The 19,180-nt window shown below is 40.2% G+C and overlaps 1 protein-coding gene across 1 annotated transcript in view; it reads right to left on the reverse strand.

The window, feature by feature from the left end:
• The window catches only part of DNAH3 (dynein axonemal heavy chain 3), a 694,204-nt gene that overhangs the window by 218,310 nt on the left and 456,714 nt on the right, over positions 1-19,180 (reverse strand). Inside the window, exons 36-37 of the mRNA XM_085629109.1 lie at positions 1,754-1,995; positions 211-311 (exon numbers count right to left, since the gene is read on the reverse strand). Of these exons, the coding sequence (XP_085485235.1) occupies positions 211-311; positions 1,754-1,995 (343 nt within the window). The remainder of the gene's footprint in view (positions 1-210; positions 312-1,753; positions 1,996-19,180) is intronic.

Below are 19,180 nucleotides of genomic sequence, written 5' to 3' on the forward strand. Positions count from 1 at the left end.
ATGCTGAGAGGGTTGTATATTTTGTCTTTTAAACTGTTTTATATGTACAAACTGCATTTGATTTTTAATTGATGACTCGTATATTCATTTTATGAAGACATTTGTGCACTTTTATGGCTTTACCAAGCTAAATTAAGTATTTAATCATAATCCTGTTTTCCTATTTCAATATTGTTCTGCAAATAATTAGTAATGCACCATTGAAATTACCTGCTCACAGTGGCAGGGGATGCCTGCTCCAAATCTGCTGGTTCAAAGATCAAACTCATTTTTGAGCTCATTTGAATTATTTCACCACTCATTAGACAAAGCTGCAAGAAAACATCAAGCAAAAATCATCATGAAATATCAGTGGTATAAACTCATATGAAGTATTATATATTATCTGTTGCTATAAAAGTAAAGAATACATAAATAAAAATACAAACATTAAATTGTTGAATTGGTGGAAAGATTAAATAGTTCAATAGAGTCACACTAGCCACCCATACATATTGAGGGTTTTAATGCCATTGGCAGATTATTTTCCAGCTCTATGTGTGTGGTGGAAGATATGAATTTCCATTTTCATACAAATAAAGATTGAATAGCCCCCAGTTCCATACAAGGTCTCATCCGCCTCAGTTGCTTGATGGAAAGTTTTGGGGTGATCCGTTAAGCATGGGCCGAGAAAAAGGGGGGCCCCAAAACACATATTTCCTCATGCAATTTTCCATAGGAACATTAGATACAGCTACAGCCAAAATGGCTAAATTTGAATTACACCAAATTTGGGTGAAAGCTAGATCTTTATCCAGAAAGCACGCTTTTTGAGATTTGGTGCAAATCACTTCAGTAGTTTGGGAGAAATTAGAGTTCGAAATGTATGTACATTTCCCACTGCGGGATCTTCAGACCTAAAAAATCAAAAGCTTAGATCTGATTGGATTCCTCAACATCAACAAAGATGTTCCGGCAACCATTTTTGGACTCGGGGACAGACCACCTACACCTGACCACCAGGGCCAACAATACTGTTGTGATGTAGAGAATAAGGGTAAACAGAATATAATTTGGGTGTTATCAGCAAAGAAGTAATAAAAAATAATGTCACCAAGGGAGACTGGAAATGAGAAGTCCAAAGACATAGCCTCAGGAGATGCCTTCTGATAGAAAGCGGCATGTGGATTTAAAAATGTATGCGGCGCACAGTTGAACTCGTCCTCAAGAAAGACATAGAGTCAAAAAGATGAAATACTGGTAATGTCAAAGTAAGACATATCTGCCACTAGTATGTCAGAGTAAAGAGTATCAAGTGCTTGAAAAGGGTGAGAAGGATGAGAAGGCATACAAGCAAAGAACATTTTGTAAGAATGACTAAAGGGGATTTCAGAGGTTATTGGGGTTAGGTAGTGGTGAGTCTGGGACCTCTCTAGTTAGGATTTTGGACAAGAAGATAAAGGATATAGGGAATAACTCAAAAGGCTAGACACATAGAAAACAGGCCAATGTAGGGGGATGGTAAAGGCAATTCTAGAGCAGGGATGGTAGATATCAATGCATAGGAATGAGTTGATTAGGTGTGATAAAAAGGCACAATCGAAGCAGGAAGAAAGTTTAGATTATATTGAGAGCAAAGAGGTCTGAGGGCAGTTTCTGCCAAGAAGAAAAGGTCAGTCCATAATATAAACAATGTGTCACTATTCTATCTACTTCTGCTGCGTACACTTAAGAGCACAGGCATTGTATCCTGATTAGCTAATTATATGGTTACCTTTTTGTTGTCATCCAGTACAGTATTCATATTCTCTATCCAGACTGCATCCACAGGTCCATCAAATATAATCCACTTTCTATCTTCGGAAATTGATGAAGCTTGTTCTCTGAATGTGGTTGCAAGGACTCCATCTGTCCACTCATGACTCACTGGGTCAAAACATCCATACAGTTGCCCCATGGTAATGGCTTTGGGATTTATAATTCTGTACTCAACAGCAAATTCATCTATTGACTTAGCTGAAAATACAGAAAAAGCCCTGATATTAAGCAAACCCTGTGACCAGGGATCAGGTGGCAACCCTTATTTTTAAAACCTTGCACTGGTATTTTCCTTCTCTTTCATACATTACTTTTCTTCCAATGTGTGCGTCCATTTCCACTATACATACTTTGACCATACTGACATGATACTTTCCCCATCTTCCTGTACACATTCATTGACACATTACTTGCGAGAACGTTTTTATAATAAATGTTTTGTGTTAACATGACAGCAATGAATAGACATGCTAATACTAATTCTAGATAGACATGTTTATTCACGTTTAGATTATTATATTTAATGTAGGATTGAATTTCAAAATGTCTAACGTTAGTTGCCATCTTAGCTTTGTGATATGAACATTTTTATTTTTAATAAAGCTGAATTTCAAATGTTGTTGAACACAATGTTCTATTTCTTTCTTTCCCGTGTCAACAAATGTTTTTTCTTTGTAATTATTGAGGAATGTTGATTTAATGAATAATGCATTCAAGAGACCTTTGCTGTGTGCAGACGGGTTCATGTGTCTTATCTTGTTCCAGATAGCATGAAAGACACAGAGAGAAGCTTGTATTGGGAAAAACCTTGAGTACTGATTAAGTATGTAATTGTATAAATGTTTCATGTTGCTTTAGCCTGATGGGACATCTCGTGAGAACTGCATTCAGTGTGTTAAATGTTAGAATTCTTTGAGTTTTAAGATGAGATTTTAGAGTGCTCTTTTAAAGAAAGGACTGGCTTTTCCTTGTCTTTCCCTTTGGGGTAACCCCATGTTGGTTTGTGTTCTCCTTTATAAGATTTGATTTAATTTGATTTGCATATTAATTGATGCATACGCATTCCAAGTATTAAATGCTGCTAACCTATTTTTGCCTTCTGTAAACCACTGATTTGAAATAAACTTTTATGGTTTGATATTAAAATATTCTCTGTTTTTCTTGTGGAGAGTAATGTGCTTCACATAATTTTGTGTGTAATTTTGAATGCATTGATTTGTTGACCAGACCCAAGAAGAGGAACACCAAAATCCTTAAGGGGATTAACACTGCTGATCAGATGCTTTTCATTATATATAAGTAAATTGTTATAGCACAAACTGCAAAACCACATGTCAAAGCATTTGTTGCCGTTTACATTAAATTAAATCAATAATTAACAGGAATTAATTCCTGTGAATTACAGCAAATAAGTCCATGGTATGATATCATCCCCATAAATGATTGGAATTGTTGTGTGTACAATGTTAACCTGTGAATGTATTCATAATGCAATGCGCCTTAACATGAATTATAATGCATTTTTTACTTGCAAATCAATTACTTTATGTTACACACTCATCGAGGCGGCAAAGGATACAGGGTGTTAACGCCACACATGATAGGAAAGTCGGTCCTCTGTCAAATCAAGTGTCTTCCTTTCTAACCCTCTCTCATGTAGTAACACTATTTTAAGTCCTGACAGGGTGGTGGGAATTAGTATACACCATGGTTGGAAAATAACCATATTGCCAGTGCAGAACCTGTTAAAACTACATTTCCCATGAGGGTCTCGCTCAGCTGGGATGCATTAACGACTTCAATGGTTGCCAGCGATCTGAACCGGAACCTATAAGTACTGCTTACGCGATCATCGAGGGGTGGATTATTCATTTGGCAAATCCTGGTTCCTGCCTACCGCTTATTCGGATGGAGTGCTGATTCTGGTGGTGGTAAGGGTGCTTTGCCCAAAAGTCGTTTTCTACAATATAGCGTGCCCGTAGTAATCTGGTAGCATAGCGGGAGGAGTGCGTATTTTGGTGACAGATGCCTGTTCCTGGCTTATTAACGGTGCGTAATGTCATTTTGTTTGAAGAATGCTACTGAAACCCAGATGTGAGGAGAAGCAAAGCGTGCTCAGGAGTTCAAGCACATTCAAGGCTGCATTTGTTGCGGTTGTTTCCATGATAGGAGAAATTATCTAGATATTCATTTAAAAATATTACGTTAATGGAAAACACTTTTTCTGCTTGAGATAATTATGGGACATCCGTGTTCTGATTCCTGGATGTGGCGCATAATGGGTATTCATGACGTGTTAATAAAATTCAGCTGTGTTCCAGTTGAATGATTTCAAAAAGGAAATTCTGGGATTGCGGAGGTTCTTTGGATGCCACAATTATGGAGAATAAATAATCCATGATATATCTCTTCACAAACATTGCCATGTGAAAGAAAGAAGAAATGTGTTATGTTCTATAAACATACTAGATGCATAATTACTCTCTTACTGTTGCAGCATTATACTAAGAAAGAACATAGAAGTGTTGATGCCACTTGGTATCCATTCATTGCCCAAAGTTAAAACAAAGTTATTGTTCATTGCAGTAGTATCACCATATAAAGTGTGTTGTTTGTCTTACAAGTCTCCTTCCCTGCTGTTCTGCTGTTCCTTTCCCTTCCTTCCTTCCCTCACTTCATCAACTTAAAATTCTGTGCTACTATAGCAAGTGGAATTAAGGCTATCAAGAGGTGGATATATTGAGCAACGAGCCGACCCCAAGGTATTTGATTACACAACTGTTACACTTTACATGAGTATTAACAATACATTTCAGTGCAGAAAAAGGATTTGAAGACAAGGTCTACAAAATAAATGAGGAGGTAGATTATTCCAAATGTTAGGGGATAGTTGTGATGGTGTGGAAATGACAGAAGGTAAATTTAATAGGAGGGGTAAGGATAACCTGGAATGAAGAGTGAAGAGTTTGTAAAAGAAAATGAAACTTAAGCAGAGTGGAAGGAGAGTGTGAGTAGCTTTGAAATCCAGGTCTGAGAATCAACATTTGAATCAGAAATATGTAGTCAACACCTAATGAAAGTGGGGGCAGCAGAGACATGTGAGGTAAATTAGTAGGCAAATGCAGTAGTTTAAATAGACTGAAAGTGAGGAAGCTTGTGGAATGGAAATAGTCCAAGCAAGAGAACAGAAGCTTGAAAATAAGTAGATAAAAGGTTAAATTCTATGAAGACTGAAACATCAGAAGTAATATGAGAGGGTGTTCAATACAAGATGTAAGAGGAAATACAGAGAATAAAGCTAACAAGTTAACAAGACAAAGATGAAGGAGATGGGAAGAATGGATGGAAGACATGAGTAAGATTGGGTAGAGAGAGGTTAGTAGCAGGTAAAAAAAAGGTTTCATGATTTGAAGATGTTGAGTATAAGAGTGTTTGGGCCCCAAATTAAAATAAAAGAAGGGACAGAAAGACGATTGCTTGGAATGTGTACAGGAAGGGAAGGAAGCAAAGATCCTAGAGTCATAGACTTTAGAATTTGAAAAGAAGGAATCCTATTGAGATAAAGGAGGGGGAGGAGTGGTATACTTTAAAAAAAAGAAGAGTAATAAGCATTGAGCCTTTGCAGATATCATACAAAATGGGGAAGCAAATGGAACACATTTTACAAACCATTGTACTGCATAGGATGAGTAAGTGAGGTAGTGAGGTAGAGAGGTAGGAGGCACTAAATCTACTCTCATATTGATCTGGGATGACATGAAAATGGCTGCAGATAGAAACGGATTGGCAACAATTCTGCTACTGGATCTGTCCATTGGCTTTGATACTGTGCACCACAAGATCTTATTACACAAGCTAGAGGAACTTTGCATCTGAGGAAGTCTCCTAGATTAGATTAGAGCTCCTCCACTATAGCACAAATCTAGCAACATCTTGCTCCCACTATTTCTTTCAACTCCTTTAAGCTGGATACTAGAGTATTTACTGCTATGCTCTATCAATTCACCACTCCTCCTCATTCTCTATCTCACCTGCTAGCAAACCTCATTAAGTTCTTCAGCCCAATTAGCTACAATTACATGAACAACTTGCACCTCATCTTACAAATGAAAACCCCAAAGGACATAGACACCAGAGTACCATTTGATTGGGCAGACCTAGCACTTCTTTTACACTGTTTCGTGATGGCAGGCATACAGCTTGGAACACTAAAACAAAAGTATGTTATTAATATTATTAGTATTAGCAGCAGTAGTAGCAGTAGTAGTAGTATTAGTAGAAGTAGTAAAGTTGATTTTTGGAGGAAACTAAATCCCATAAAATGTATAGAAAATATAAAATACAATATAGCATTCCATAAAATACAATCCATCATTCCATGCAACGTTAAAAGTATATATTTAAAAATACTTATTTCATCCATAATTCTAAAATCTTAAAATACTTCATTTAATCTGCATCTTTTTCGCCTAGCATACACAAAATATTTTGACACCGCTAAAACAATGCGCTCTGTATTATCAGTTCTCAAAATGTGAATTGCCTCTAGATTGCGTCTTACACTGAACAGGCGACAAACGAGAATTAACCAAATCTTTCTTAGATGGTGATAAGCAGGAAAAAAAAATGCTCTTTAGATTTAGGACGTAGTTTACATTAAGGACAAATATGTGAAGTAACATTCCACCACTGTGTCCTACAAAATGTGTTTACTGGTAAAATCTCATATCTGAATTTCAGAAATAAAGATCTTGCTTGTGATGATTTTCTATGATCCATAAACATTTCAAATTCCAAATCCTGGTGAAAATTAAGAAATCTTTCTGTCAGCGTCCCTGCTATTGGCTAGACTATCCATCCTCCGTGTACCAATATCTTGTTTTTAATAGGCCCAGCATTTCTCTGGTTACATGCTCTGGGTTATCCCAGGCTATGTGAATGTCCGACTTGGACGTCCAAGACTTTATATAATTAAACCAAGTTATGGATCCATGCTTATCTAACATTTTTACATTAGCGAATGCTTGTTTGTTTTGTAAGGTGCCAGAGACTGCTCCAGAGTCTTACCCTATAGGTCAATGAATTACGTTTAGCTATATCCGCCATATTCCTTAGACCCAAGTCTAGGCGCATAGGTGTTAAAGAATTGATCGCAAAAAACCTATTCTCAGTGTTCACCAAGACTTTAATTCCATCAGTGTCCCATATCTCTTCACAATAAAGTGCTGCTTCAAGTCATCTTGCATGGTAGACCTCCAAAGCTGGTGATATAAGTCGAAAATTAGGTGCATTTAGATTCTTGACAATCGCTGATACCATATGATGCACTGGCATTTGAGTTTTCATTACTTGAGGAGCCCATGACAATATATCCGCAATCCGGACTCCTAGATAGTCAAACGCCCTAACTTGTTCTAGGTAAGAAGACCAAACTTCACCTTCCCTCTGAATGACCTATGTGGGCAGAAAGACATTAATTTAGTTTTGAAATCATTGATTTCTAAGCCATACTATTCAGAGGTAATTGAAATCACTAATGTACTGTCTTCAAACAGTAGGGCAGGAGTTCTCAGGTCAGCCAGTTTTTTTGGGGGGGTCACCCTTGCAATCATATAACATATCAATTATTCTGTTACTATAAAGTGTATATAGAGTAGGGAAGAGTACGCATCCCTGGCCGAACCCTCTCTCACCACGAATATGGTCCGTCAGGTCACCCTCTCTACCCCATCTCACTATACAGACGACTTGCTAGATCAAGCAGATTAACTGGCATTCACATATCTCTGAGTGCAGCCCTCCGTTTTGCCTGAGGTATCAAATCAAAGGCTGCTCTTTAGGTGACGCACACTACAAACAGGTAGACAGGTAGCCTTTATTTAAATTAATGGTCTTTCAAAGAATTAAAATAAAGTGAAACACCTGATCAATAGTGCTCGTATGTGATTGGAAGGCTGCCAGCAGGTTTGACAACACTGGATTTTACTCCATCCATGTTGAATTCTAATCAATAAATGTCTACTGAATAATGTTTGGACATTGTCTATCAGGCTAATTGGTCTGTGGTTAGCTGGGCTATCCTTATACCCTTTTTTATATGATAGGGATGATTTCTGCTGCTCTACAGGATTCTGGTACCTACGCTCCCCTGGCTAAAGCATTCAATGAAGCATTCAATATGACGCCCCAAACAACTACTTCTGACCGATAAGAGATCCCGAAGAATCCTCTCCAGTCCTGGGGCTTTCCCAGTTTTCATACTATCAATGGCTGCTAAAGTGTCTAGCATGGAAAAAGAGACTACAGAAGTATACTTGGAGTTACGCAATACATTATTCTATTCTCTATTCCTATCTGGACACTCTCTCTTATTCCAAATAGTTTAAAGATTGCTAAAATAATGTGCCCAGATGTGAAGCTGGATATACAAATCTTTGGCTCTAGTGATACGAATGGTTCCATGTTAGAGAATATGCCAAATATACAATCTCTCTTATTGACAGCTTCGAACAAGTCACACCCATTTCCTTCCTCCATCTTTTCATTTGCAGCTAATTGTGTGCATCTATACTGTTTCCTTCCCACGGCTATTAACTCTCTGCATCTGCTTTTTTATATTTATAGCAACCATTAATTTTCATTTGGCCAACCTGCATTGTTTGCCAAACCAGAGTGCTTCTTTCCATCTATGAGGTGGAGCCTTCACAATTTAAAAAAATACACTCTGATGGAATCAAGTAGGTGTTTAAAAATCTTCACTTGGGGGAGGCTCATCTTAGACAGAATTCTTATGTAAACATAATGCATGGAGAACTACGAAATAAATATGTGCAAGTGTATCTACATTGGTCATTATAGTGGCCCATTTAATCATCCTTTTATTATTAGAGTGGAAGTTGGCACTTCAGTTGAGAAACTCAAATGTAAACCAAGAACAGAATATTCCTTGGTGATAGAGACAGAGCCCTATGGTCACTGTCATTTCTGTTGACTACCACCATGTTTCATATTAGGCCTAAAACAAAGATTCAGTAGTACATAGTCCACTCTGCTTCTAGACAGCGATCTTTTGAAAGTAGAAGCAGCTTCTTTATCAGACGACAAACTTCCATTGCAAGCACAGAGACAATAAAATAATGTAAGGGACGTGATTTGTAATGATACCTTAGACCGCTTCTTTAAGGGAGGTGTCACTAATCTTGGTACTCCTTTTTCCTCATCTTCCTCGTTTATGAGAGCTTGAATATAATCTAGTGGCTCGAAAGTTACATTAAAATCCCCCACTAACATGAGATGGCCATCAATATTAATATTCTCGATATTCATCTAGAGCAGGTAAGGTAAGCGACTCACAATTCTGTCTAGTAAAACGATTTTGTACATTAAACAATCTTATTGTAAAGATTCCAACAAAAGGCGTGATATACAGCTCCAGTATATCAACAGTTTCAGTCTTTTAATCTCACAAGCAAGTGACGTCTTTAACCAAATTGTTAATCCACCTGAAGGTCGACGTGCAGCTGAAGGTCTGGCTTCTATACGATAATTAATATAGCCTGATCTACGGATAGGAACAAGTGCCCATGTTTCCTGCAACACACATTCTGGACCACTCAATTTAAATGTTAAATCTGTCACATTCCTAGAAAGCAATTTGATTTGAGGTAAAACATCATAATGTAACATATGGGTATCTGTTTCTTGATCCTGCCCTTGTATATCACCCCCATTGTGTTTTTTCTTCAGGGCTTCCTCCAGTTGTGGGGTGTTTTGAACCTAGTTTTGGTAGCCTCCTTTTTCCTCATGTTGCTTCCCATCCATCTGCAAGTCAATCAACCTTGCCAGGATTTAAATTGGGGCTTTCCTTTGGGATAGTATGAGTGATTGTCCCCATATCAATGGTCTGTGAATCACCACAACTCTCCTCAGATCTACTAGCTAGATGCTTCAGCGGAGGAGGGTAAACTTAAATTGAATCAATAAGCCCTTTGGAGGAGAGGTGCATTGGTCCAAACTCACCAACCTGTTCGGAAGATCCTCAATGGCCAATTTCCGTGCTATATATAATCAAATTGCTCATTAGGTAGGGAATAACGCTTGACAGCTTGGAGATCTGATCAATGAATAACAATGTTGGTGATGCCTTATCCAATGGGTCACTTTGTATTTTTTAGTGAATCATTGTCCTCCTTGTCACCCGGTGGTAACCTAGGTACATTTACCATGAACAACTCTTTTCCCTTGTCATTTGAGGGGCAGGCCTTGCTATTCATCCCCCCTTCTTCCATTTACATTCCTGTCCTCCAAACTGTGCTCAAGATTAAATGCCCTTTGGTCAATGTGTTGGTCCATCCATTGGTATTCCCTACCACACTGACTGCGGACAGGGGGCTAGGTCAAGGTGTTAATAATATGTCCCCTTGCCGCCATGACAGTTTGTGTAAGTTATTTCAGGATTCATAAGTTCTACAACTAATTGGCTCTCGCACTGCCCATCCAGCCCTGACACCACTTCAACTATTGGTGAGTTAGACTGTGGACTCCTCCCGTCAATATCCTGTCGAACCTTCAAATCTTATTCTTTAATTAGAGGATTTCAGTCTCTGCTTGATGGTATGGAAATATTTATCCTTATAAAAACCTTCAGGCCAGAATACAGACATTTATATGTTTCTCCTTTTTAGGATAGATTTCACCTCTTTGATGAGATTGTCAATTTTTTCTACTGTGCAGTTCTCTGCTGCGTTTTGTACTTGATTTTTATTATTACTCACCCCCCTATGTGGACTTCCCATTGCTATCCTTTTACCCATTGCCTCTCAAAGGAGAAAATCAAACACTCAGCAAAGCTACCCCTTCCTGAAAGGTTGCTCCTTTTACAACAGATTGCAATTAATCACTTGAGGTTAGTCACTTTTAAACCTCTATTAGCTCTTACAAAAAATAGGGACTATATTCCAGTTTTGTGAGGCTTGTGCTTTGCTTGCAAAAGCCCATGCAAACCATGTTTGTACAACCTTTGACAATGAAACCCTCTTTTAGTAATCCAACTGCTCACAGTAGCTTGCTGGGAATGCCAAAGGAGGCAATTGTAAACAGCAAAGCAAAAGAACAAAGGCAGGTATGGCCTGTGCAGGTAAGAGTGGTGGGCCGGGTGGGGGGGAATTAGACGGACGATGACGAGGGAAAATTAAATAAATTATTCATTTACCCTCATCGACGTCTGTCGATATCCCCACAGCTTCACCGCTCTTACCTGCATGGGCCGCGGATGAACAAAGGAGTCACAATGACACTCCAAATCACTCAACGTCAGCTCAAAAGACAAGGTTTCATCTGTCCAAAGTTCAGTGTCATTGGAATCCAATTAGCATAGGTTAGAGGGGTGGCCCTGCCCTGCCTTTTTTGGGCTAAGACTGGCCCACTCTTGGTCCAGTCTTCACCCAGGCATGCTTTCCGGGCTCGTCCCGCACTGAGGGGCAATTGCTGCCTTTAAGCACACCTGCGGTGCTGCGAGAAGAGACCCTGCCTCTTACTATACTACTTAATTGCTACCTCCAAGCTCTTAAACAATGGATGCTGAGTAAACACCATAAACGTAATTCTCCTAAAATTCTAAAATTGAGATTTCAATCTTCGCATGTGCATAGTGAAAAACTACCCTACTGCAACCATCTGACCTCAGGAACTCAAACCCCCTGCAGTGACATCAACTTGAAATAAGAAATCTCAAAGTGATCATAAACGCCAATATTTAATTAGATCCAAGCAAAAAGAACGGCTTTTTGACACCAAGCATGCATTTGATGCATCTTCTGTTATTTGGTTTTCATCAGAAGACAATGGGCACCACCTTATATGTATGGTCTCATCTAGACTCCTCAAATGATCTCTCCATAGGGGACCCACTCTTTCTACTCTGAAAACTGTACACAGTGCAAAATGTGGAAGTGTGATAGCTCCTACAATTTTGCCGATGGGAACATGTCACACCAGTTGTCCCAGCACTTCAATAGCTACCTGTGGCCAGATGGCATGCCTTCATTACACTCTGCATCATCCAAATGACCACTCGCAATAAGAGCTCATTCTTCATCAATGTAAAGACAGAACCACCTACTCTAGACTGAAACCTTGGCATATCACCTCCCCGTTCAAGACTAAACGTATCTGTGGAACCTCATTCTCCATTCAAGCAACATAAGGATGAAATTCCCTCCTAGCAAAGACAGAAATATCCAAGGTCACTTGGAACTGTGGGACTAATTAAGATGTCAGCAGGTATCCCAGTTCTCTGCCAGGGTGGGGGAGTATATTATTCCTTCGCCCCGACAGATATGTCACCCCTCAAATTTCGAAATGACTGCCAAGCTGGTGGTAATTTCTAAAGCATTGCCAGAAACCGCTGTCATAGCATTTCCTGTCAATGCTCTTTGCAGTTTTGTGCATGACAAAGCCTTGCACCAATGTATTTTCCTTTTTTGTTTTCAAAAAGAAAATCACAAAGCAGGATTTTCTTTTTGAAAATAAAAACGATAATGCCCCCCTCGTCATGAAAGTCATTTTACCTGAGTTACCTAAATAGCGATCCTATGATGTTTGTGACTTTTTTCTTTTGTTTCAACACCCATGACATTCATGTGTGTATGCCAGGAAACAGAGTGGGGCTCGGTGACACTTGGGGCACATGATGTGCACCATCTTTAATCAGGGATGGCTACCATCAACTCATCTGGCTGCAGTGGGCTCAAAGTGGTGGCAGTGATGTGCTACTGTGGCATGATAGGCCTTTTTTCGCATAACCTATGCAGAGAGCGTTAACCCCTCTAAATTGGTCTGTGAATCCCCTTTATCAGGTCCTTCACCGCATCAAGTTGCCAGTAGATGTTGCATGCATGTATATACTATGTGGTAAACTGAGTAAAAAGCATATGTTTCATGGTTGACTGTGGGAACTGACAAATCCGTTTTGGATTTCCATTGTGGGGATAGTGTAGAAAATGAAAATTCAATGGAGTTGCTGGGGTGGACTGAAGCTGTGCATATTCTGAGGTCGGGGGGCCTGCTGCTGTGCTTCTGCTAACCCATGTACCGTATAGCTATCCAGGGTGCAATGCACTGAAAAGACAAAAGCCTGCTTTATTTTCAAGACTGGCCACGGTGCTGTGAAAATGCCACTGGGTGATCTTTTCTCCTTTAACATGCTGCAGCCGGGAGCATGGAGCTGTATTTACTCATTGTATTCCCACGTCACCTTACAGGGAGCTGCTCCCTTTTTAAAGTGATCCCTTGGGTCAACTCTTGTCTCATGTGGGCGTAGTGGTTTTGTTTGAGCATCTGACCGCAGATACTGGGACAATGAATGCTCTTGCTCTGTGGGTCCATAGATTGGGCAAAAACAGTGCAATTGAGTAGCCACAATGGTGGTGCACCAGGTCGAACAGTGTCCTTTGCACAGCAATCAGGGTGAATGGTCCTGCTGAGGGCTATAGTGGTTTAAGACTTTGGATTTTCACAGACATATCTGCTATTTAGCCTACCCGATAGTGACAACAGCAAAAGTGATATAAGAAACTCAAGGACATACAAGAGAGTAGCAGCTATCGACACAAGCCGAACTACTTGAAGCATTTTAGCAAGTTTCCAATATTGTAGCATATTTATTTGTATGGTGTTGTGTAGTCATTTTTGAGTTACTGAGTTTTCAGTTTCAAACCCCACAACACTCACCTGAGTATGCATAGGACTGCTCGCTGAGCTACTCTGAGAGTCATGTGATAAAGTTGTGCAGTAGGAGCTCTGTTTTGGGAGCACTTGATAGTTCTAACCCAGGACATTAAAGGTAGACTGACCTAAGACCCACAATTGGGCCCCTGTACCTCCTGTGTGCCCTGTGGTTTCTGAACTGGTACCAAAAACTATCTTTGAATTTGGTTCACTGCGATCCAGAAAAAAGGCACACAAGAGGAGTGATTTGAGAAGACATGAGAATGCCCTACTCACCAAGCACAATAGCAAAACAATTCCCACATAGGACACATTCACAATTAACACCCTTCCAGTCAAACCCAAACATAATTTAAACTAAAGTTAATGCTTTCTGTCCCTCTCTCCATTTTGCTCCACTACATGCTTATATTCACTGACAGATGACAGAATAGAGGCACCACTCTGGACATCATGCATCTCACCAAAACACTTCTTACATAGACTATTCAATACTTTACAAAGAAGCAAAACCAATTACCACCTGAACTTCCACCAACCGTTGAGAAGACTACGCTCCACCTTCCTCTCACTTGCCCATACTCCCTGCATCTACCGAAGAAAAAGTGGAGGACGTTCCTTCTCCCACATCGCAGCAAAGACCTGGAACAGCCTCACCATGCAACTCCGGACCATCACCTCACTTCTGGAATTCTAAATGGCCCTCAAGACCTGGCTGTTCGAATAAGCTACCGGGACCTGTAAGCCCCTGAATACCCTATCGGTGATTAGAAGCAACTTTATAAATTCTGATTGACTGATTGCTGATGCCCCTTGGGAACTTATCAGGTGTAAAATACACTATATAAATGTAGCTATAATACTATACAATGCAAGCTTTAAAATAATTGTCATACCCATGATAGGCACAAATGGGAGCATGGAAATGTTCTTCTGTGGTCTGGTGCACAATGCACCAAAATGCATACAGCAAGTAGGAATTACTTGAATGAAAATAGGAGCTTTAAATTGCCCAACAATGTTATTATCATTAAAACTCAATGATGTGTCTTTTATTATTTCCAAATACTAAGCAGTTATTTATTGAAAGGTTTGAATATTCCAGCTTTGTGACACTTCTGATGATGAAGGGCTGCAGTATCTTCAATATGGGTTAGGTGCTTCAATAATACTGTGAGGAGAGCCACAGGCATCAGGAGAGTAGACAGTGATTCAGTGGGCAATGCTGTCTGCTGTCCTGATACACCCCTACTGCAATACAAACTGTATTATTGCTTCATTAGTTAATGGCCTCACCTCAATTGGTGGAAGGCAAGGAACATTATGATGTGTGTTCTTGCTCAGTCAAATATTTCATATTGCCACTAGCACTCTCAAAAGAGGTGTGCACCCAATACCCAGTTCTCCTCCCAGGGACGTAGTTCAGGCCACTGTGGGGGGCCTTCAACCTTTCACGGAGCCCCTATTCAACTCATAGCTAATGTGTATCTGTGCGATATGGGATACTCAGTGGCCCTTCATCACATTCTTTAGGCGGCCACGTCATTTTGCGTTACGCCACAGCCTCTGTCTTGTACATATCAACACTGCTCTACCTCCCTAGTTCCCTCATGTGTCCAGCATGGCAATTCTGCCTGCCACTTCTTGCCCTACCAGCATTGGATCTTCACCCATCACAACCTCCCCACACTGTCCTCTCGCTCTTGCTGGCTGTGAGAGAACCCCACCTGCCAAACCTCACTTGAATTTCATAAGACACTAATGGTAGAAACACCTCCATCCTGGTAGTGCTACTTATTCCGGTGTCTACTTCAGCCACAAAGAGCCAGAAGACAGACAGTGAGGAACACAAAAAGGAGAGGTCCATCCTCAAGGCCTCAATCTACTTGCCTGATTTGGAATCCAAGGAAGGTGTACCTTGCGGGCCATTGCTGACATCAATAGCACACAAGATAAGCATTCTGATTGCCTGAGTGGATCTTACATCAGGTGGCAATGCCAATTAATCTAATAATCCTCCAAAATCTGAACCACCCAGCTACTGAAATGTTGTTCTCTGCTTGCTGAAGAATGGAAAGTACCCAGCCAAGGACATGTACCCTTACATTGTTTATCAAACGGACTAAACAGACACCTCTGAGGTTTGGTTTTGACGTGTTTCCCGCAGGTCTGTGACAAGTTTTGTGGTAGGGGGAATCCTGATATCAGCAGTTGTTAGTCTTGTAACTGCTAAAAGTGAGTCATGTGCAGCCATCAAAGAATCCCCAAAAATAATAAAAAAACAAGAAATGGAAAATGTACTTTAGTGTGAGTAAACGACTGAAGAAATGGAAGGCTGAAAAAATCAGGAAAAAATATAACAACCGTTGTCACACAGTTACAAATATAATTATGTATCTCGTAGACTGATTAATTTTGCAACCCTTTTCATAATTTAGAATTTAGAGGTTCAAAATTTTGTGACTTTTTGCAGAATACCTTGCTTCAATAATACTCCTTATTTAAAAGCGATCAGTTGTGATTAATTGTAATTGTAAATGGATTTATAGCGCTTACAACCCCTGACGAGTCATTGAATTGCTTTTTTGGTGAATAGCACGCTACTCTGGAGCCCAATATTAGTAGTTTGCAAATTTATTTTCTTGCTCATTTTTTCACTTATTTTGAGAATGTATTCATCAACACAAGCTTCCCCTCCTGATACTTTATGTAAAGCACTTATTCCAATTCACCCACATAAACAATTTGGTTATTCTGGTAATTTGTATTGTGTGCCAGTAAATGACCAAGGGCCTGATTTGGATCTCAGCGGATGGGTTACTCCATCATAACGGTGACGGATATCCTGTCCGGCGAAATATAAATCCCATAGGACATAATAGGACATAATAGTATTTATATTTCAGCAGACAGGATAGCCATCACCGTTGTGACAGAGTAACCCGTCCGCAGTGATCTAAATCAGGCCACAAGTAAACAGGTTGGGCAGAAATTCTGCTTTAATTTTGTGGGGTAATGACATCTGGGACTCTGAACGAGCATAGGGCATGGTGAACCTACGGTGAAGGGGAAGTGGATTGAATAGCTGCCTATGTTGTTTGTCATATACATTGCACATAGTTGTTTACACATATAGGGGCATATTTATGAGGCCCTTGTATCATGCTTGCACTACGCCAAGTGGTACATGCACAACGCAATCCCCAAGTCATATTTATGAAGTCACACAAAGCCACCTTGCATGGCTTTAAATGGCTTCACAACTAAGTAAATTGCTGCATTATCTTACTCTGTGCAAGGGAAGCATTCCATGGGAGTTGCAGTGTGTGTTCCCACGCAACTCCCATGGTTTTGGATAAATTCCCAGACTTACAAGGACCTGCAAACCTGGCAATACATCAAAATCTTACGCCTCCTAAGGTGAGGTGTAACAAGGAAAAATATCTTTATTTCGCATCGTTTTACCCTATTTCTATGTGTTCAGCACACATAGAAACAGGAAAACTCCTCTGTAGATTGTTTTTGCACAGGATGAGAATCCAGCTTGACAACACAGGCACCCTTGTACCACAGTGCAAGGGTGCCTGCGTTAGCACTAGTGTAAGGTGAAAGAATAGTAATACACTGTATTGGATAAACACGGTGCATTTCTGCCCTTTCCCTGTGGCGCAGGGCAGCGCAGCAAGGTCACTTGCTGCGCTACCCTGCACCACCAATCCCATAAATATGCCCCATAGGATATACAAATCATAGCATAAGCCAATCAATATATTCAAAATACTGGTAGTGTTCACCCAGCTCACCCATAAAGGTTTACAGAACACAACCAAAGGTCTGCCCGATACAGGCAGTCCTCCACAGTTCGCCATAGGAGGTACTGGGTGTCGCATAAAAGCTTCCACAAACCTCAGAACTGACCTGCTTAAACCTGACTACAAGACACAGAAACATGAAAGAATTCTCTTCCCTATGCATAAATTGTCCATAAGAGTTCCAGTTCCTAGAGATCAAATACATGGAAAGATAGCTCACTATTAGAATCAAATACAATGTTTACAAGAACCCACTTTTGTTGCAATACACCATTGTTAGACTCCATTTCAAAATCTGCTTTATGTTGTGTCTCTTATCCACACAATCAACTCATGTTGTGATCCTTTCGTACACTACCGATTCAGACTGAGAGAATGCAACTCTGATTTGGATTTTCATTGGGGCACATAAAAGTCAATGGTCAAAAGGCAGTGATGTGCCTACCGTGTGTACATCAATCAGTGTACAATACATTGTATGGCACAAATAGTAGAAGAAACATAGCTCTAAAGGAGAAAGTTTAGCTACATGCTTAGTGCGGTTGGGTGGAAAGCTAGGGCTGTGTTAAAGTCAGCTTTATGAGATGGGACCTGTTCACAGTTAGAGAATATTTATTCATTGGGGTGATTGAATTGCCAAGAATGGGAAGAGGAACAGGGCACCCACATAACTGAGCCAGCTTCTCAGTGAGCAAAACATCTTCCACTATGTCACGATAGCAAGCTGACCATGTGATGTCGGTTTCTTCATGCACATGTTACAGACATGATTATTCTGGCAAAACCTGGCCTAGCCACATGAGATCTTAAGGAGACATAAGACAATCACATTACTTAAACAAGAGATAGAACCACTTTCCCTGAATAAAAAAGTGGTTACAAAACCAACTGTGATAGCCGCTGTCAAATTGTAAAATATTGCACCTGCAAGAGAGAAACCCAGAGCTCATGCTCAAGTGACAGACAGGGTAACTGAGGATTTTAGTAATTTACTCAGTTAGGAAAAGGGAAATGAAAAAGTCGGAACTAACTCCAGGGTTAATAGTCGAGGCTACATCTTCGTAAAGCGTACTCTAAAAGATCCCAAATCCTCATCTGATACTTAAAACAGGAAAGAACAAAACAGTGAGAGGATGAAATCTAGATATAATCTCCGCTACTAGTGGTTCCTCGGCCCACATTCCAGTCCATCATGTTTATTGTCCACTATGCCATTCCAGACAGAGACCAGCCATGTGCAAATGATATCTAGTGCTGCTAGAAGTCAAAGCTGCTAGTCCAGGGCCATCTAGATGTGAGCATAAGCAACCCCAGGCCAGTGTCAGCCTTTTAAATTTCATCAATGAGATACAGCTCAAGTCTAACGGCACAGTGAGTGTTGGACCCAGGTCCGGCCATACCCGTCGCTCTTAGATGTCTCATATACAAACATCTAGAAAATAATAGGTGGAATACTTGAATTAATTGCAGCGCCTGGTAGTTAATTGGGCCGCTACAACAGGACCTATCCTGCCGGAACTACCAGGTCTGGTCCCCTGTAGATGGGAACTCACATAACTCCAGACAATTTTGCAGTGTTGAGCGGCCTCCTCAGTGAGGTTATGTTCATTGTGAAGTTGTAGGTATGGCAGGTAAGACCAGATGTGGGTCTTCTGCTCACTCTGCCATTGGACTCGAGCTCCACCACTGCGAAATTCCATGATAAGAAAGCTTGTTATATCCTCTCCACCAAGTCAAGCTATGTGCTTTCGTTCATGTCTGTGCAAACCTGTAAAGTGCTCATTTTATTTGGACACATGTTGATTAACAGATTTGGAAAAAACGTGCTCTTCAAAACTAAATAT

This window comes from Triturus cristatus, chromosome 10 (assembly GCF_964204655.1).
Source record: "Triturus cristatus chromosome 10, aTriCri1.1, whole genome shotgun sequence".
Taxonomy (NCBI): domain Eukaryota; kingdom Metazoa; phylum Chordata; class Amphibia; order Caudata; family Salamandridae; genus Triturus; species Triturus cristatus.